Raw genomic sequence first — 12,244 nt, forward strand, 5'->3', positions numbered from 1 at the left:
CGCCATGGATACCTCGGGTAAACCACTCTCGACTGGCGGTGACTCTTGTAAACTTAAGAATCAGGGCATCCTGGTGGATGAGGAGAAGAATGACGAGCCTCTTCCTCGTCGTTCTAGCACCATTGGCTCCGTACGACAGGTCTCTGATGCGACACACCGAACACTCAAGAGCCGCCACATTCAGCTCATCGGTATCGGTGGAACAATCGGAACCGCTCTCTACGTCCAGATTGGAAGGGGTCTGATGAACGGTGGGCCAGGAGCTCTGTTCCTCGCCTTCACGTTATGGTGAGTGCTTCGCGAGCCTCTCGGCTGCGGACAGCCGACCAGGCCGAGAAGCATGAGAAATGCATCATCAGTTGCTAAAGTCGCCATAGGTGTACTGTCATTCTGGCCGTGACGCTCAGTGAGAACTCCCTGTTTTGAATTTCCAATGCGACGACACATGCCAAAGCGCTTCATTGAATCCGCCCAAAGCAACTCTTCGAGAGCAAGAACCCTGACGCGACATGGAAACTAATACAAACCTCAGGTATCGCTGAGATGGTCACTTACCTCCCTATTTCCTCGCCATTTATTCGCTTTGCCGGAAGATTTGTAGATGAATCCTTTGGGGTCGCCGCTGGCTGGAATTTCTTCATCTTCGAGGCCTTTCTCGTGCCCTTCGAAATCGTGGCCTGCAATGTCATTATTGGCTTCTGGAGTGATGTCGTGCCTACTGGCGCCATCATCGCCATCGTGGTCGTACTCTATGCGTACGTTTACTTGCTCTTGTCGGCCCTGTCGTTGCAAGGACGGCTCGTCATCGCCAGTCTTTTGTGTTTCTGAGAAGCTGACACTTCCCCCAGGGTCATCAACATGTTAGCCGTCAAATGGTATGGCGAAACCGAATTCTGGGCCGCCCTCGGCAAAGTCCTTCTCATCATCGGTCTCCTGCTCTTCACCTTCATTTCCATGTTAGGCGGTAATCCCCAAAAAGACCGGTACGGATTCCGGTACTGGAAGAACCCGGGCAGCTTCACAGAGCTCTACTACGAAGGCAATCTCGGCCGTTTCCTCGGATTCCTCCAATGCCTCATCCAGGCCAGCTTCACCATTGCCGGCCCAGACTACGTCTCCATGGCGGCCGGGGAGACGGAGAACCCGCGCGTGGTCCTTCCGCGCGCCTACAACGCCGTCTTCTACCGCCTCACCACCTTCTTCGTCCTCGGCTCCCTCGCCGTCGGCATCAACGTCCCCTACAACGACCCCGAACTCATTGCCGCCTTCAAACTCGGCAAGCCGGGCGCCGCAGCCTCGCCCTACGTCATCGCCATGAACAGATTGCGCATCGAAGGCCTCCCCCACGTCGTCAACGCCGGTGTCCTCGCCTCTGCCTTTTCGGCAGGCAACTCGTACGTCTACTGCGCCTCGCGCTCGCTCTACGGGCTCGCGCTCGAGGGCAAGGCGCCCAAGGTGTTGACCAAGTGCACAAAGCAGGGTGTACCCTATCTCTGCGTCGCCATCGTCCTCGTCATCTCCCTGCTCTCCTTCTTACAGCTGGGCGAGCAGTCGGCCGTCGTGCTCAACTGGTTTGTCAGCTTGATTACGGCGTCCCAGCTCATCAACTTTAGCGTCATGTGCTTTACCTACATTTGCTTCTACAGGGCTTGCAAGGCTCAGGGCCTCGATCGCAGGACGCTGCCCTATGTGGGCTATTTGCAGCCGTATGCGGCATATTATGGCTTGGTGTGCACCTTTGTCATGACCTTTGTCGGTGGCTATACCGTGTTTCTTAAGGGGTATTGGGATATCCCTTCGTTTTTGTTCTCCTATCTCATGTACGTTTCCCCCCTTGCCCTTTCTTTTCCCCACCATCTTCCCCCCCTTTTCTCTCCCCCCACTTCCCTCGACTCTAAATAATACTAACCCCCCTCCCCAGGGTCATGGTCTTCCCTGTCCTCTACCTCGGCTGGAAAATCCTCAAAAAGACAAAATTCGTCGCCCCCCACGCCGCAGACCTCTACTCCGACGTCGCCGAGATTGAAGAGTATACTCGGAATTTCAGGCCCAAGAAGGAGACGAATATGTTTATTCGCGTGTTGGACAAACTGTTTGGTTGATTTTGGGGGTTTGGGGTGGATGGGAGTGGAGTGGATTTGAGGTGTGGGTGTGGGCAGATGAGTGGTTGTGGTAGGGCGTAAGGGGTGTTTCTTTTCTTGTACATGTAGTTGATCGATACTCAATATTCGACACTCGCTATTCGCTATTCCATTCCACCAAGACCCCACATCTCATCACCACACCATTCCATCACTCCCATCCAGGCCCATACACAACCCGCACTTCATATACCCACAAAACCCAGTTGTCGCGACTATCACACCGCCTTGTACGCAACCCAACTCCCGGTCTAAACTCGCCTGTGTGCTTATCCTTGGATTCTGGTTGGGAACGGGGAATGGGAGGGAAGTGGGAAGGATCGGGTAGGAGGCTCAGGGTGTGGAATTAGACTAATCATGCACACATACACACACATGATCGGCCAAAAAGAATTCCAGGTACAGTACACAACAGTACACAACACCCTCCTCCCGACTACAAATCTCCACCTCTCCTCTGGCCCCCACCCCCCCTTCTCAAAAACACAACCCAAAAGTCCGTCATCTTACTTTCAAAACAAAAATGTCGGTATATCATCCAATTGAACCGCACCCTGCTTCTTCTTCTCCTCCTTCTTCACCTTATTCGAATAGTCCTCCCGCTCATGCTTGCCTCTGAACTGCGTGTCGCTGTTCATTTTACGGATTGGTGTGCTGCTTGGCGATGCTGTGGGCGATGCGGTGGCGTGGGGGTCAAAGAGTGATGGGTTTGGGGCTGGGGTGGTGGGTATCTTGGGGAGGTAGTCGTCGAGCATGTCGAAGGGGGTTGGGCGGGGGGGTCTGGTGCGGGGGTTTGGGGTATTAGGTGGAGCGGGTTTTTTGAAGGGGTGTGGGGTGGGTGTGGGTGATGTTGCTGTTGGTTTTGGGGTTGAGTATGGTTTTGGTTTAGATTTTGATAGTGGCTGTGGTGTGGAGATTGTTGGGCGCGGTGTTGTTGCTGTTGGTGTTTGCTTGCTTGGAAGAGCACGTCTTGGTGGACGCTGGATGGCGTCTAGGTCCTCGCCGTCGGAATCAGATGACATGTGTGAGGGGGCGGTTGAGATTCTTGCAGGAGTGATGAAAGGATCGTGTTGAGTTTCCAATACGTCTCGGATAGCTTCTTTCTGTTTTCTCGCTTGCAATCTGGCTTTTTCTTTGATGGCGCTTTCAAAGGACAACTTCGCATTAGGCACCACTGGTCGTTGGATCTCGTTTGCAACTTCCTTCTTCTTCGCTTCGATTGTCTCTTTCAATCGTTGATATTCTGCAATGTGTAGGTGACGCGTAAACAAGTTGGCAGTCTCCAGGAATTCGTCTTCCACCATCATCCATTCATCATCGCGAAGATCAAACTTGGACACGCCCTTGCGCATAGGCTCAACCGTTGGTTGTACCTCTACTTCTGGCGGTGGCGATGAAGATGGCGCTCGGTCCGCGCTACGGGGGCCTTTGCCCAGGAGATTTGTCCGTGGAGTTTTTGATTCCACGGCAAGATCGGATAGGTCATCGTCCGAATTCACTGCTCTTTCCTTGCCTTTCTTGCTGCCTGCGAGAATGGTGCCGCCAAAGAAGTCGTCATCTACAGCAGACACCACACGCTGTTTCTTTCGTGGCGGCGCCTTTACTTGTGTTCGACTCGAGCCAGCTTTGCCCGCCCAAGGTAGTTGTCGCGGCATGTTGACTGATGATCAGGCAGCCAGGCAAGTGAAGCTCGGGGCCCGGCACGGTCAGCTACCTGCAACATCCTGTGCATCCGACGGACATGTAACGCTCGAAAGTGTGGTAGAGATTCCCAGGTTGGGAGAAGGCATCCTTGGACGCGCACGTGCGGGTGAATTGCGCGTCTTCACCTGGTCACGTGTCGTCGTGAACTATCCTCAATCGCGCCTAGATTCCCCTCGCTTGGGCACGCCCTTCCCCAATCCCATCCAACCTGGCCTTGCGCCCTCAAAAGCGCCACGTTTTCCTTCCATCAACTTCCGCTGCGTTCTCTGTTTGCCTGGAGCTTTGGGTGCTCATGGGGGCCATTGCATTGACACTGCAGACGTCGAACTGGCATTCGACTGTCACTACAAATTGCAGTGCCCAATCCATAAACACGACCACAACCACGATATCCACGACTCACAACACAGCTGCCTTTTGTAGAACCACCGGATGGTTTTCGCCCCTATCAATTGGCTTTAAAGCCATATCCATTGTAGTTTGATCGAAGTCCCTTCTTTTGCATTGCTCTACAGGCAATCGACGCTCTTTTTTCGTCATGTCCATGTTTCGTAGACCTGGCGACAGCTCGTCCTCATCTTCCGAGGACTCCTTTGAGGATACCGAGAATGCCGAGACCAATCCATTGCAACATGATAGCGTTCTGACCCGGATCAATGCCCTGGTTTCAGCAAATTCAGGAGCATCTGCCGTAGGAAGTCGGCCACTTCGCCTTGGGATGCGGCAGAATTCTGCCCAGGATGTTCGAGACATATTACTCCATTCTTTACTAGAAGAGAGAACAATCAACCAAGTTGCGGTGGACATGGGTAGAGATGCATCAGACCCTGATGTTCAACGGATAGGCCGAGAGGCTTACCAGCAGATTGCACGCGAATTGTCTGATAATGTGGATGGACGGTACGCAGGCAACGACATGCAAGGGCATCGGGCTGCGGCAAATGCTGGAATCAACAGGCTCACCAGGGACAACTTGAGTAGGCTAGCCATAATTCCCGAAGGAAACTCTCACGCACTGATGACACGGTCCCAAAGGAACACAACCGTCAGCATACCGCATCAACCAGTGCCTGGGCTCGACATACTATCGGGCCTATCTGCACCAACAGAGTTGCACCTCTCTGGATATCCTGGTTTACAGGTGGATCGTTATATGCGCGAGTTCTCTGAGCTTGACATGGTTGGCAAGGGTGGGTACGGCAAGGTCTACAAAGCCAAGCATAAGCTCGATGGATCTCTCTATGCCGTCAAGAGAATCCCAATCAGTGAGGCAAAGCAGTTGAGGATACAAGAGCATGGGCCACAGGAACTGGAGAGTATGCTCGAAGAAGTTCGATCGCTCGCCCGGTTTGAACACGCCAATATTGTCCGATATCACAACGCGTGGCTGGAATTCACGACTATACCTCCAGAAATGTCGGCAGAGTCAATCCTTCCCGTACTGCGTACCGATAGATTGTTAGAGGAGCACGCCGCTTTCCCCTCGAGCTCACCCAAAGTAAACACATTGCACAGTCAATTCAACAGTCTATCTTTCGACGATCCTCACTCGGCCACTGAACCTAGTTCCGGTGCTGGCATAGTGTTTGAGTACAGCGATCCGGATCCTGCTGCTGAGGAAGCCAAGAGTGAAGCAGAGGATAGCATGTCTTTGCGGGAGAAGCTGAGAGTGTTGAAGCGAAAGAATCGTAGAGGAAGTCAGGCCAGCCAAGCAACGATTGCTACAATATCATCGACCAAGTCTCGGATGAGCGTGGTTGAAGATGCGAACGAAGAGGATGATGAAGATGTTGAGATGATTCCCAGGTCACACGTGCCGCGCACGCAAGAACGATCCTCTGAAATGTCAGAGAGCATCATATCGAACAGTGATGTCCCGAGCGAGTTGATCTCCCGTTCGGTTACCGGCCCCGTGCTTACACTGAACGTCCAAATGAGTCTATGCGAGACGAACCTTGCAGCCTTCCTATCTTCCGAAAGAATCTCCAGTGCGGAAGCAATTGATCAGCACTGTTTCCACCCATGTGTTTCTCTCGAGCTACTGAACAGCATCGTCTCGGGGGTGGACTACCTACACGCCCAAGGCGTTGTCCATCGAGACCTCAAACCAGCCAACGTCTTCCTCTCCCTCTCCACCGCGCGCCACGCACCCCACGGCTCCGTCGACCTCTCCAGCTGCAAACCATGCGGCCAACGCACCTGTATACACATGACTCCCCGCATCGGCGACTTCGGCCTCGTAGCCGCGCTCGACGACCGCTCCATGGGCACCGACCCGGACGCCAGACCCGTGGGCACAGAACTCTACCGCCCCCCCGTCAGCACGCGCGTCAACGAGAAACTCGACGTCTTCGCCCTCGGCATCGTCGCCTTTGAAATGCTGCAAAAGTTTGGCACCCGCATGGAGCGCATTGCCGCACTCACCCATCTCCGTCGCGGCCTGTTTCCCAATACGTTTGCATTGGGCTTGGGGCTGGGTGGGGTTGGCGACGAGGTCCAGCGCCTTATTGGGGACATGGTGCAGGGGGATGAGCAGACGAGGTTGTGTTGCGGGCAGGTCAAGGATGAGGTTGGGAGACTTGTCGGCCTTCTCAAAACGTAGGGTTGGAGTCTGGTGGGAGGAGACGATGGGGATGGGGATGGGGTGCAGGACGCCATTGGGGGAAGTGGGGGATATTGTAATGCAGACAGAGAGAACGTCTGTGAGAGTGCGAAGCTTCGTGAGTGCACGAGCGAGGGGAAATTGGAGTCACGTGAATTATACAAGGACCTACATTCTCATGACATGCCTGTCTCTCTTTGATCCCGAACAAACACAGCGTTGAATGCCAACATGTGGTATCCCTCAGTGAAGAAATCTATCCAACATACAACACCACGCACGACCTTTCTCATCCTCTGTTACATCCCAACTCGCATTCAACTTTCCCCTTTACACTTGTCAAGGTTTCCGCGGATTTACTTTTACTCCGTGATTGTCGTTTGCTGAGGAATTGAAATAGAGATTGCAGCAGGTGTTTGAATTAGCACTGGAACTGGCATCAGCATTGTCATTGGCCTTGAAAATCGGCAGTAGAGTCCAAGCAAGTATCGCAACCGTAGTCAGAATCGCAAAGATGTGCGAATAAAAGAGGTATATACAATCTACACTCTAAACATAAGACAATTCTCAAAAGCTGGTTATCACAACTATGCGCACTCTACCCTGGTTATTTCTATGGTGAATTGGGTGTTTGCGTGCGAATGCGTAGCAGATAGACAGAGACAAGGAGGCAGATAAAAATAAGCATGCATGCACAACTAAAACAACCAGCCAATGCAGTCCCAATTCCATCTCCCAGCCTCCAGACGTCCAACCATCCTAATCCCAACTTCCAAATTCGGCCTTGCAAATTTCAAACTTCAAATCTCACTCACTGGCACGCAGCTCCACGCAGCTCCCTGACATGTATCCATGCATCAATGACATACAAGACGCCTGGAGACTCCAAATCCAACGAGCCAACCAAAGAATCCCCCAAGAAATAAACACCACGAAACGCCACGCCAAAAAAAAACACGCTATGCAAAACCAAACCAAGCCAACCATGCAAAAGGACAAGAAGCGAATGAAACAGAAAGAAGAAGAAAGCGTAGAGATATAGATACCCCAATCCTCCACTACTAGACCGCAACACCCCGCCGCATCCACCCGCCAGGTCCTCTCCATGCCCAAACCCACAAGCCCATAGCCAACCAGACACTAACTGCCATGGCCCAAAAGGTACTCTCATAGCACTGTTTCCCATGACACAAGACATCGTCTTCGGGACCACCGCTCTCCACGCCCGGCTCACCCATCTGCGCAGCCTTTTGGTAGACCATGGCGTACACGGCGCCCCAGAGCGTGGCGCCAGCCGCAGGTGTCATGGCGAGGATGCCCCAGTTGGTGCCAAAGTTCTCGACGCCCCAGACGACGGAGACGACAATGGGGGTCAGGGAGAAGACGGCGCCGTAGCCTGCGCCGATGAGGGCGGACACAGCTGCGAAGCGCGAGGCGTGGTTTTGCACCCAGCCGCTTGCGAGCAGGACTTGGCCGAGGGAGAGGATAAAGGCAAAGGTGAGGAGGAAGGTGATGCGTGAGACTGTAAAGCGCTTTGGTCGCTCGTCGTCTGGCACAGAAGACAGCGAGTTTGCCAGGGATTCGGGGCCGCGGCGGTGTTGGTGCGATACGGAGACTGGAGCGAGCATGTCGGAGAGGGTGCCGGTGATGAGGCGTGCGAGTGTGGAGGTGATGGCGACAATGGAGACGTGGGTTGCCGGGGATGTGTTTGTGGCGACGTGGGAAGGCGTGAGGGTGTCGATGATGGTGCCTAGGTTGTTGATGAAGGCCTCGCCTGGACCGGTGACGAGGAAGAAGCCGGCGGCTAACCACCACATTGTCGGGTCCATGATGTACCGTCGTGTTTCTTCGTTGAGAAGCCAGGTCTTTTTGCGGGCTTCTTCCTCGTGCTTGGCTTTCAAGCGCTCGGCCTCTGATTGGAGAAAGTCAAAGGTCGAGTCTGACAGGTCCTGAGTGGACATTGTGCCGTAGCCATGGTGGTGTGCGGCTTGGGTGAAGAAGTCGTCGCGTTGGAGGAGTCCGGATCGCTCGAGTTCGTCCACAGCCTCGTCAATCATTTCTTCCTCGTCGACGATGCGCAGGGTGAAGAAGCCGAGGGTGCCGACGAAGAGGAGAAGGATGCAGAGGAAGAGGAAGAAGCGGAAGACATCGACGTCGCCTTTGCTGCCGTCCGGGTTCCTCTCATAGAGGAGGCGGCTGCCGACTTGGCTCTGCCACATGCCACTGAGGCCAAAGGCCGCGATGGGGACTGCGAGCGCGACACCCTTTGCGTTTCCCCTGCCAAAGTTCTTTGCGCACGTGGTGACGGCGGAGAGGTACATGCAGCTGGTGCCCATGCCAATCAAGGCGAATGCGGCAACCATGACGCCAAACGGCCAGCCATGTCCCCCAGCAGACGGCGGCGGGCCACTCTGGTATGCAAATGCGGCCAGGGCGTATCCCAAGCCAAAGAGCAGTCCAGAAAGAGCGGAGGGAGCACCGGGCCCCAGACGGTCACAGAGATATCCAAAGAGGGGCACCAGCAGGTACAGGCCAAGCTCTGCGCCAATGGAGACGATGTTGACCTGGACCTGGGTGTAGTGCAGCTTCGACTGGAACAGGTGGCCGTAGAGCGAGTAGGCGGTGATGCTGCCGGCGCAGAGGCAGTTGATTATCGCCCAGACAAAGCTCAGCCAGCGGACGAGGGCGCGCTGCATCTTGACGCAGTCGCGCTTGTAGATGCCCTCGGCAACCTGTTCGAAGAAGCTGCCGGCGTAACTCGAGTCGTGGCTCTGGCGAGAGCCGGCGTCGCTGTGGGAAGCGAGCAGAGGGTGGCGCGACGAGCGTGGTGGCGGTGCGTACTCGAGCTTGTCGATGGTGTTGGTGTTGTGGTGGTGGTGGTGGTGGTGGGAGAGGCTGCTGTTGCTGCCATGGCCGCTGTTCCGCTTCGATGACGAGGCGCACATGGCCAATGGCCCGGGGGGTGGGGAGGCGGGGGTTCGGGGTGCCGGGGGTGGATGGCTTGGGTCACCTGGTTACGTGTGACGAGGGCGATAGGGCGACAGGGCGACAGGGCGACAGGGAGGAGGGGGGGGGAGGGGGTTTTTTTGGGGTGGATGACAGGTGGGACAGGGTGGCGTAAGAGACTACAGCAGGGAAGCCAATGCCGACAATAGAAATGATGCCAATACCATGGCTGGGATGGTACAAGATGGGTGTGTGCCAAGGTAAATGCCACCCAAAGAGCGACTGGACGGTGACACGACGTGCCTCCACAGGTAGGACACGGGCAGAAAAGAGAAGACAGGAGAGAAAAGAAAAAAGAGAAAAGAGAAAAGAGAAAAGAGAAAAGAGAAAAGGGAGAGAGAGAGTGGAGAGGCGGAGGAGACGGAGCGGGAGAGGAGGGTTTGTTTTCCTTTGGAGGCGGTCAAGCGGACAGGACTCGTCACTCGTCACCCGTGACTTGTTACTTGTCACTTGTTACTTGTTACGGCGACCTAACATGGGGGGGCCCATCAAGGCTACTTTCTGGGTACTACTACTAGGAGGCAGTGGGATGTAATAGGGTGGGTGGGACTGACATTGGCTACTTTCTTCTGGTTTACTAGGACCATCTATGTTATTATACACATCTGCCTATGCTCTACCGTACCACGCCCGCCCTTTGTTCGATCGCAGCACGCTTGACGCCATACAAAGCATTGGCAAGGCGGGAGTGGGAGTGGGAGTGCAGGGTGGAGAGTGCATGTGCTGTGTGCTGTGTGCTGTGTACTGTGGTATCTGTCTACCGTATGTATGTACCCGCCCGAGCAGGGAGTGTTCACTGGGCGTGAATCTGTGCAGCATGGGTGGAGGACCAGTACGGGTACTCTAGGGTGAATGGTTTCCGTCGCTAGTCAGCCTTGCCCGCCCGCTGCGAAACAATTGTGTTGGGTTAGCAAGCAAACACGGGCACACCCACCCACAGAGACACACACACAGACACACACAGACACCAGCATTCAACCACCCCCCCCCCCCTCGCCCCTACACGACCTGCCATGGCGCCCTCCCACCAGGCTCTCGTCAATCTCTCGCCTGCCGAGCTCTCCTTTCTGCGCTCCACCCTCTCCCAGACGCCGCCCATTCGCCTCGATGTCACCAAAGGGCCCCGCGACTTTCGCTCCATGCGCGCAGAGTATGACGTCCTGCCCACCGCCAACGGGAGTGCGCGCATTGCCCTCGAGGACGGCACCGAAGCCCTAGTCGGCGTCAAGGCCGAGGTCGACAAGTCGCTGCAGTCGCCAGTCTTGGGCGACCCAGCACAGAACGTGCGCATGGGCGAGACTGACGACCACGACGACGAGAGCAAAGGAAAAGGCCAGAACGCGTGGGTGGAGATGAGCGTCCAAGTGCCAGGCTTTCGCGAAGAGGATGCATTGCCTGTCTTTCTCTCCTCCATGCTCACAGAGAGCTTGCTTGCGAGTGGAGCGTTCAAGGACCGCTTGTACATCAACAGCCGGTTCCACTGGAAGCTCTACATTGACGTACGTGACGACTCCAGACTATTTACAAAGCAAAGCAAAACTAACGCCATCCAGATCCTCCTCCTCTCCCCACCCCTCTCCTACCCCCTCGCCCTCCTCTCCATGACCACCCACCTCGCCCTCATCACCACCCGCCTCCCCGCACTCAAGTCCGAACGGGACGAAGACCCCCTCTTCGACGACGACTGGGACGCCGCCGTACCCCTCTACCCCAAACCCACGGGCCCCCATGCCTTCATCCCCTCCATCGGCAAACCCCCCATCATCATCCTCGCCATGGCCGTCGACCAAAACATCATCTTCGACCCCGCCAAAGAAGAACTCGCAGTCGCAGACGCCGTCCTCGCAATGGCCTGCACACACTCTCCTGCCTCCACAACAGCCGCCCGCATCCTCGCAATCCGCACTATTGATCCCCCGTCCCATCTCACCCCTCCTGGCGTCCCCAACTCGATGAATTCGGCAACCGGTGGCACGGTCCCGACCTCCATGGCCGATGCCCTCACCCAACGCGAATTGCTTGCCACCTCGGGCGTTTGGACTCCCCCGCGCGGCGGCATGAAGAGGAGCCTCGTAGCCCAGCTGACCAAGATGGTGGTGGAGACTGGGGGCGTGGCAGAAGAAGTCTTTACCGCCTTGGCTGCCATTGAAGTCGGATGAGAAACAGGGTGGTTAGCGGACGAAGAAGAAAATAGTAAACTTGTTGCAACTTATGGTTTGGCGTGGGCTCGAGACACACCGCAGCTAGGATACCATGTCCAGTGCGCACAGGTGGGGAGGATGCCGTCGTCAGCCAGAACCAGACCAGGGAACAAGGGAAGTCGACATGGAATCTGTCCGATCAGATACGGAGAAATGGACAAGACAGGGATAAGACTATGCTCAGCAGATATCCATCTATATACCCATCCCAGCGTATTCAAACACACCTTGCGCCCTTGTTGGATAGGGACGAGGGACAGTGGACGAATAGAATACAACATTGTATAGATGTACCCTATCGACCAACAAACTGAATTATTATCCATTTCAGTTGTCGCAAAAGTATTAAAAACAGCGCATGTAAGAGACGGATAGATTGTAAGGAGGTGCACTTGTTTTTAAAAACTAGTTAATAAACAGTACTCAATCACCATGTCTACCGCATAGAAAACAATCCACCTTCCCCTCCCTAACCAAAAAAAAACATACAAGCATCAAAAAATACCAGTCGCCCACACCAGCCCACCACACACCCCCCAACCAAACAACGAGAGTAATCCAGCACCGCCGCCCCACGGTAAATGCCCGAC

The 12,244-nt window shown here is 55.0% G+C and overlaps 5 protein-coding genes across 5 annotated transcripts; 3 read left to right on the forward strand and 2 right to left on the reverse strand.

The window, feature by feature from the left end:
• Positions 1 to 4: 4 nt before the first annotated feature.
• On the forward strand, positions 5 to 2,102 carry IAQ61_005755 (uncharacterized protein; the record flags this gene model as incomplete). The annotated part of the gene is made up of 5 exons (XM_003836208.2): positions 5 to 288; positions 378 to 406; positions 533 to 755; positions 849 to 1,820; positions 1,922 to 2,102. The coding sequence occupies 5 exons, from the start codon at positions 5 to 7 to the stop codon at positions 2,100 to 2,102; spliced, it is 1,689 nt and encodes a 562-aa protein (XP_003836256.2).
• Positions 2,103 to 2,653: 551 nt separating this feature from the next.
• On the reverse strand, positions 2,654 to 3,796 carry IAQ61_005756 (uncharacterized protein; the record flags this gene model as incomplete). Its single annotated transcript, XM_003836207.1, has 1 exon — positions 2,654 to 3,796. The coding sequence occupies one exon, from the start codon at positions 3,794 to 3,796 to the stop codon at positions 2,654 to 2,656; it is 1,143 nt and encodes a 380-aa protein (XP_003836255.1).
• Positions 3,797 to 4,383: 587 nt separating this feature from the next.
• On the forward strand, positions 4,384 to 6,447 carry IAQ61_005757 (uncharacterized protein; the record flags this gene model as incomplete). The annotated part of the gene is made up of 1 exon (XM_003836206.1): positions 4,384 to 6,447. The coding sequence occupies one exon, from the start codon at positions 4,384 to 4,386 to the stop codon at positions 6,445 to 6,447; it is 2,064 nt and encodes a 687-aa protein (XP_003836254.1).
• Positions 6,448 to 7,508: 1,061 nt separating this feature from the next.
• On the reverse strand, positions 7,509 to 9,392 carry IAQ61_005758 (uncharacterized protein; the record flags this gene model as incomplete). The annotated part of the gene is made up of 1 exon (XM_003836205.2): positions 7,509 to 9,392. One exon carries the CDS (start codon positions 9,390 to 9,392, stop codon positions 7,509 to 7,511), a length of 1,884 nt encoding a protein of 627 aa, XP_003836253.2.
• Positions 9,393 to 10,402: 1,010 nt separating this feature from the next.
• IAQ61_005759 (uncharacterized protein) lies at positions 10,403 to 12,096 on the forward strand. Its single transcript, XM_003836204.2, has 2 exons — positions 10,403 to 10,952; positions 11,007 to 12,096. The coding sequence occupies exons 1-2, from the start codon at positions 10,467 to 10,469 to the stop codon at positions 11,610 to 11,612; spliced, it is 1,092 nt and encodes a 363-aa protein (XP_003836252.1). The 5' UTR covers positions 10,403 to 10,466; the 3' UTR covers positions 11,613 to 12,096.
• Positions 12,097 to 12,244: the final 148 nt, after the last annotated feature.

Source organism: Plenodomus lingam (genome assembly GCF_022343315.1).
Source record: "Plenodomus lingam strain CAN1 chromosome Unknown contig_23, whole genome shotgun sequence".
Lineage (NCBI taxonomy): Eukaryota > Fungi > Ascomycota > Dothideomycetes > Pleosporales > Leptosphaeriaceae > Plenodomus > Plenodomus lingam.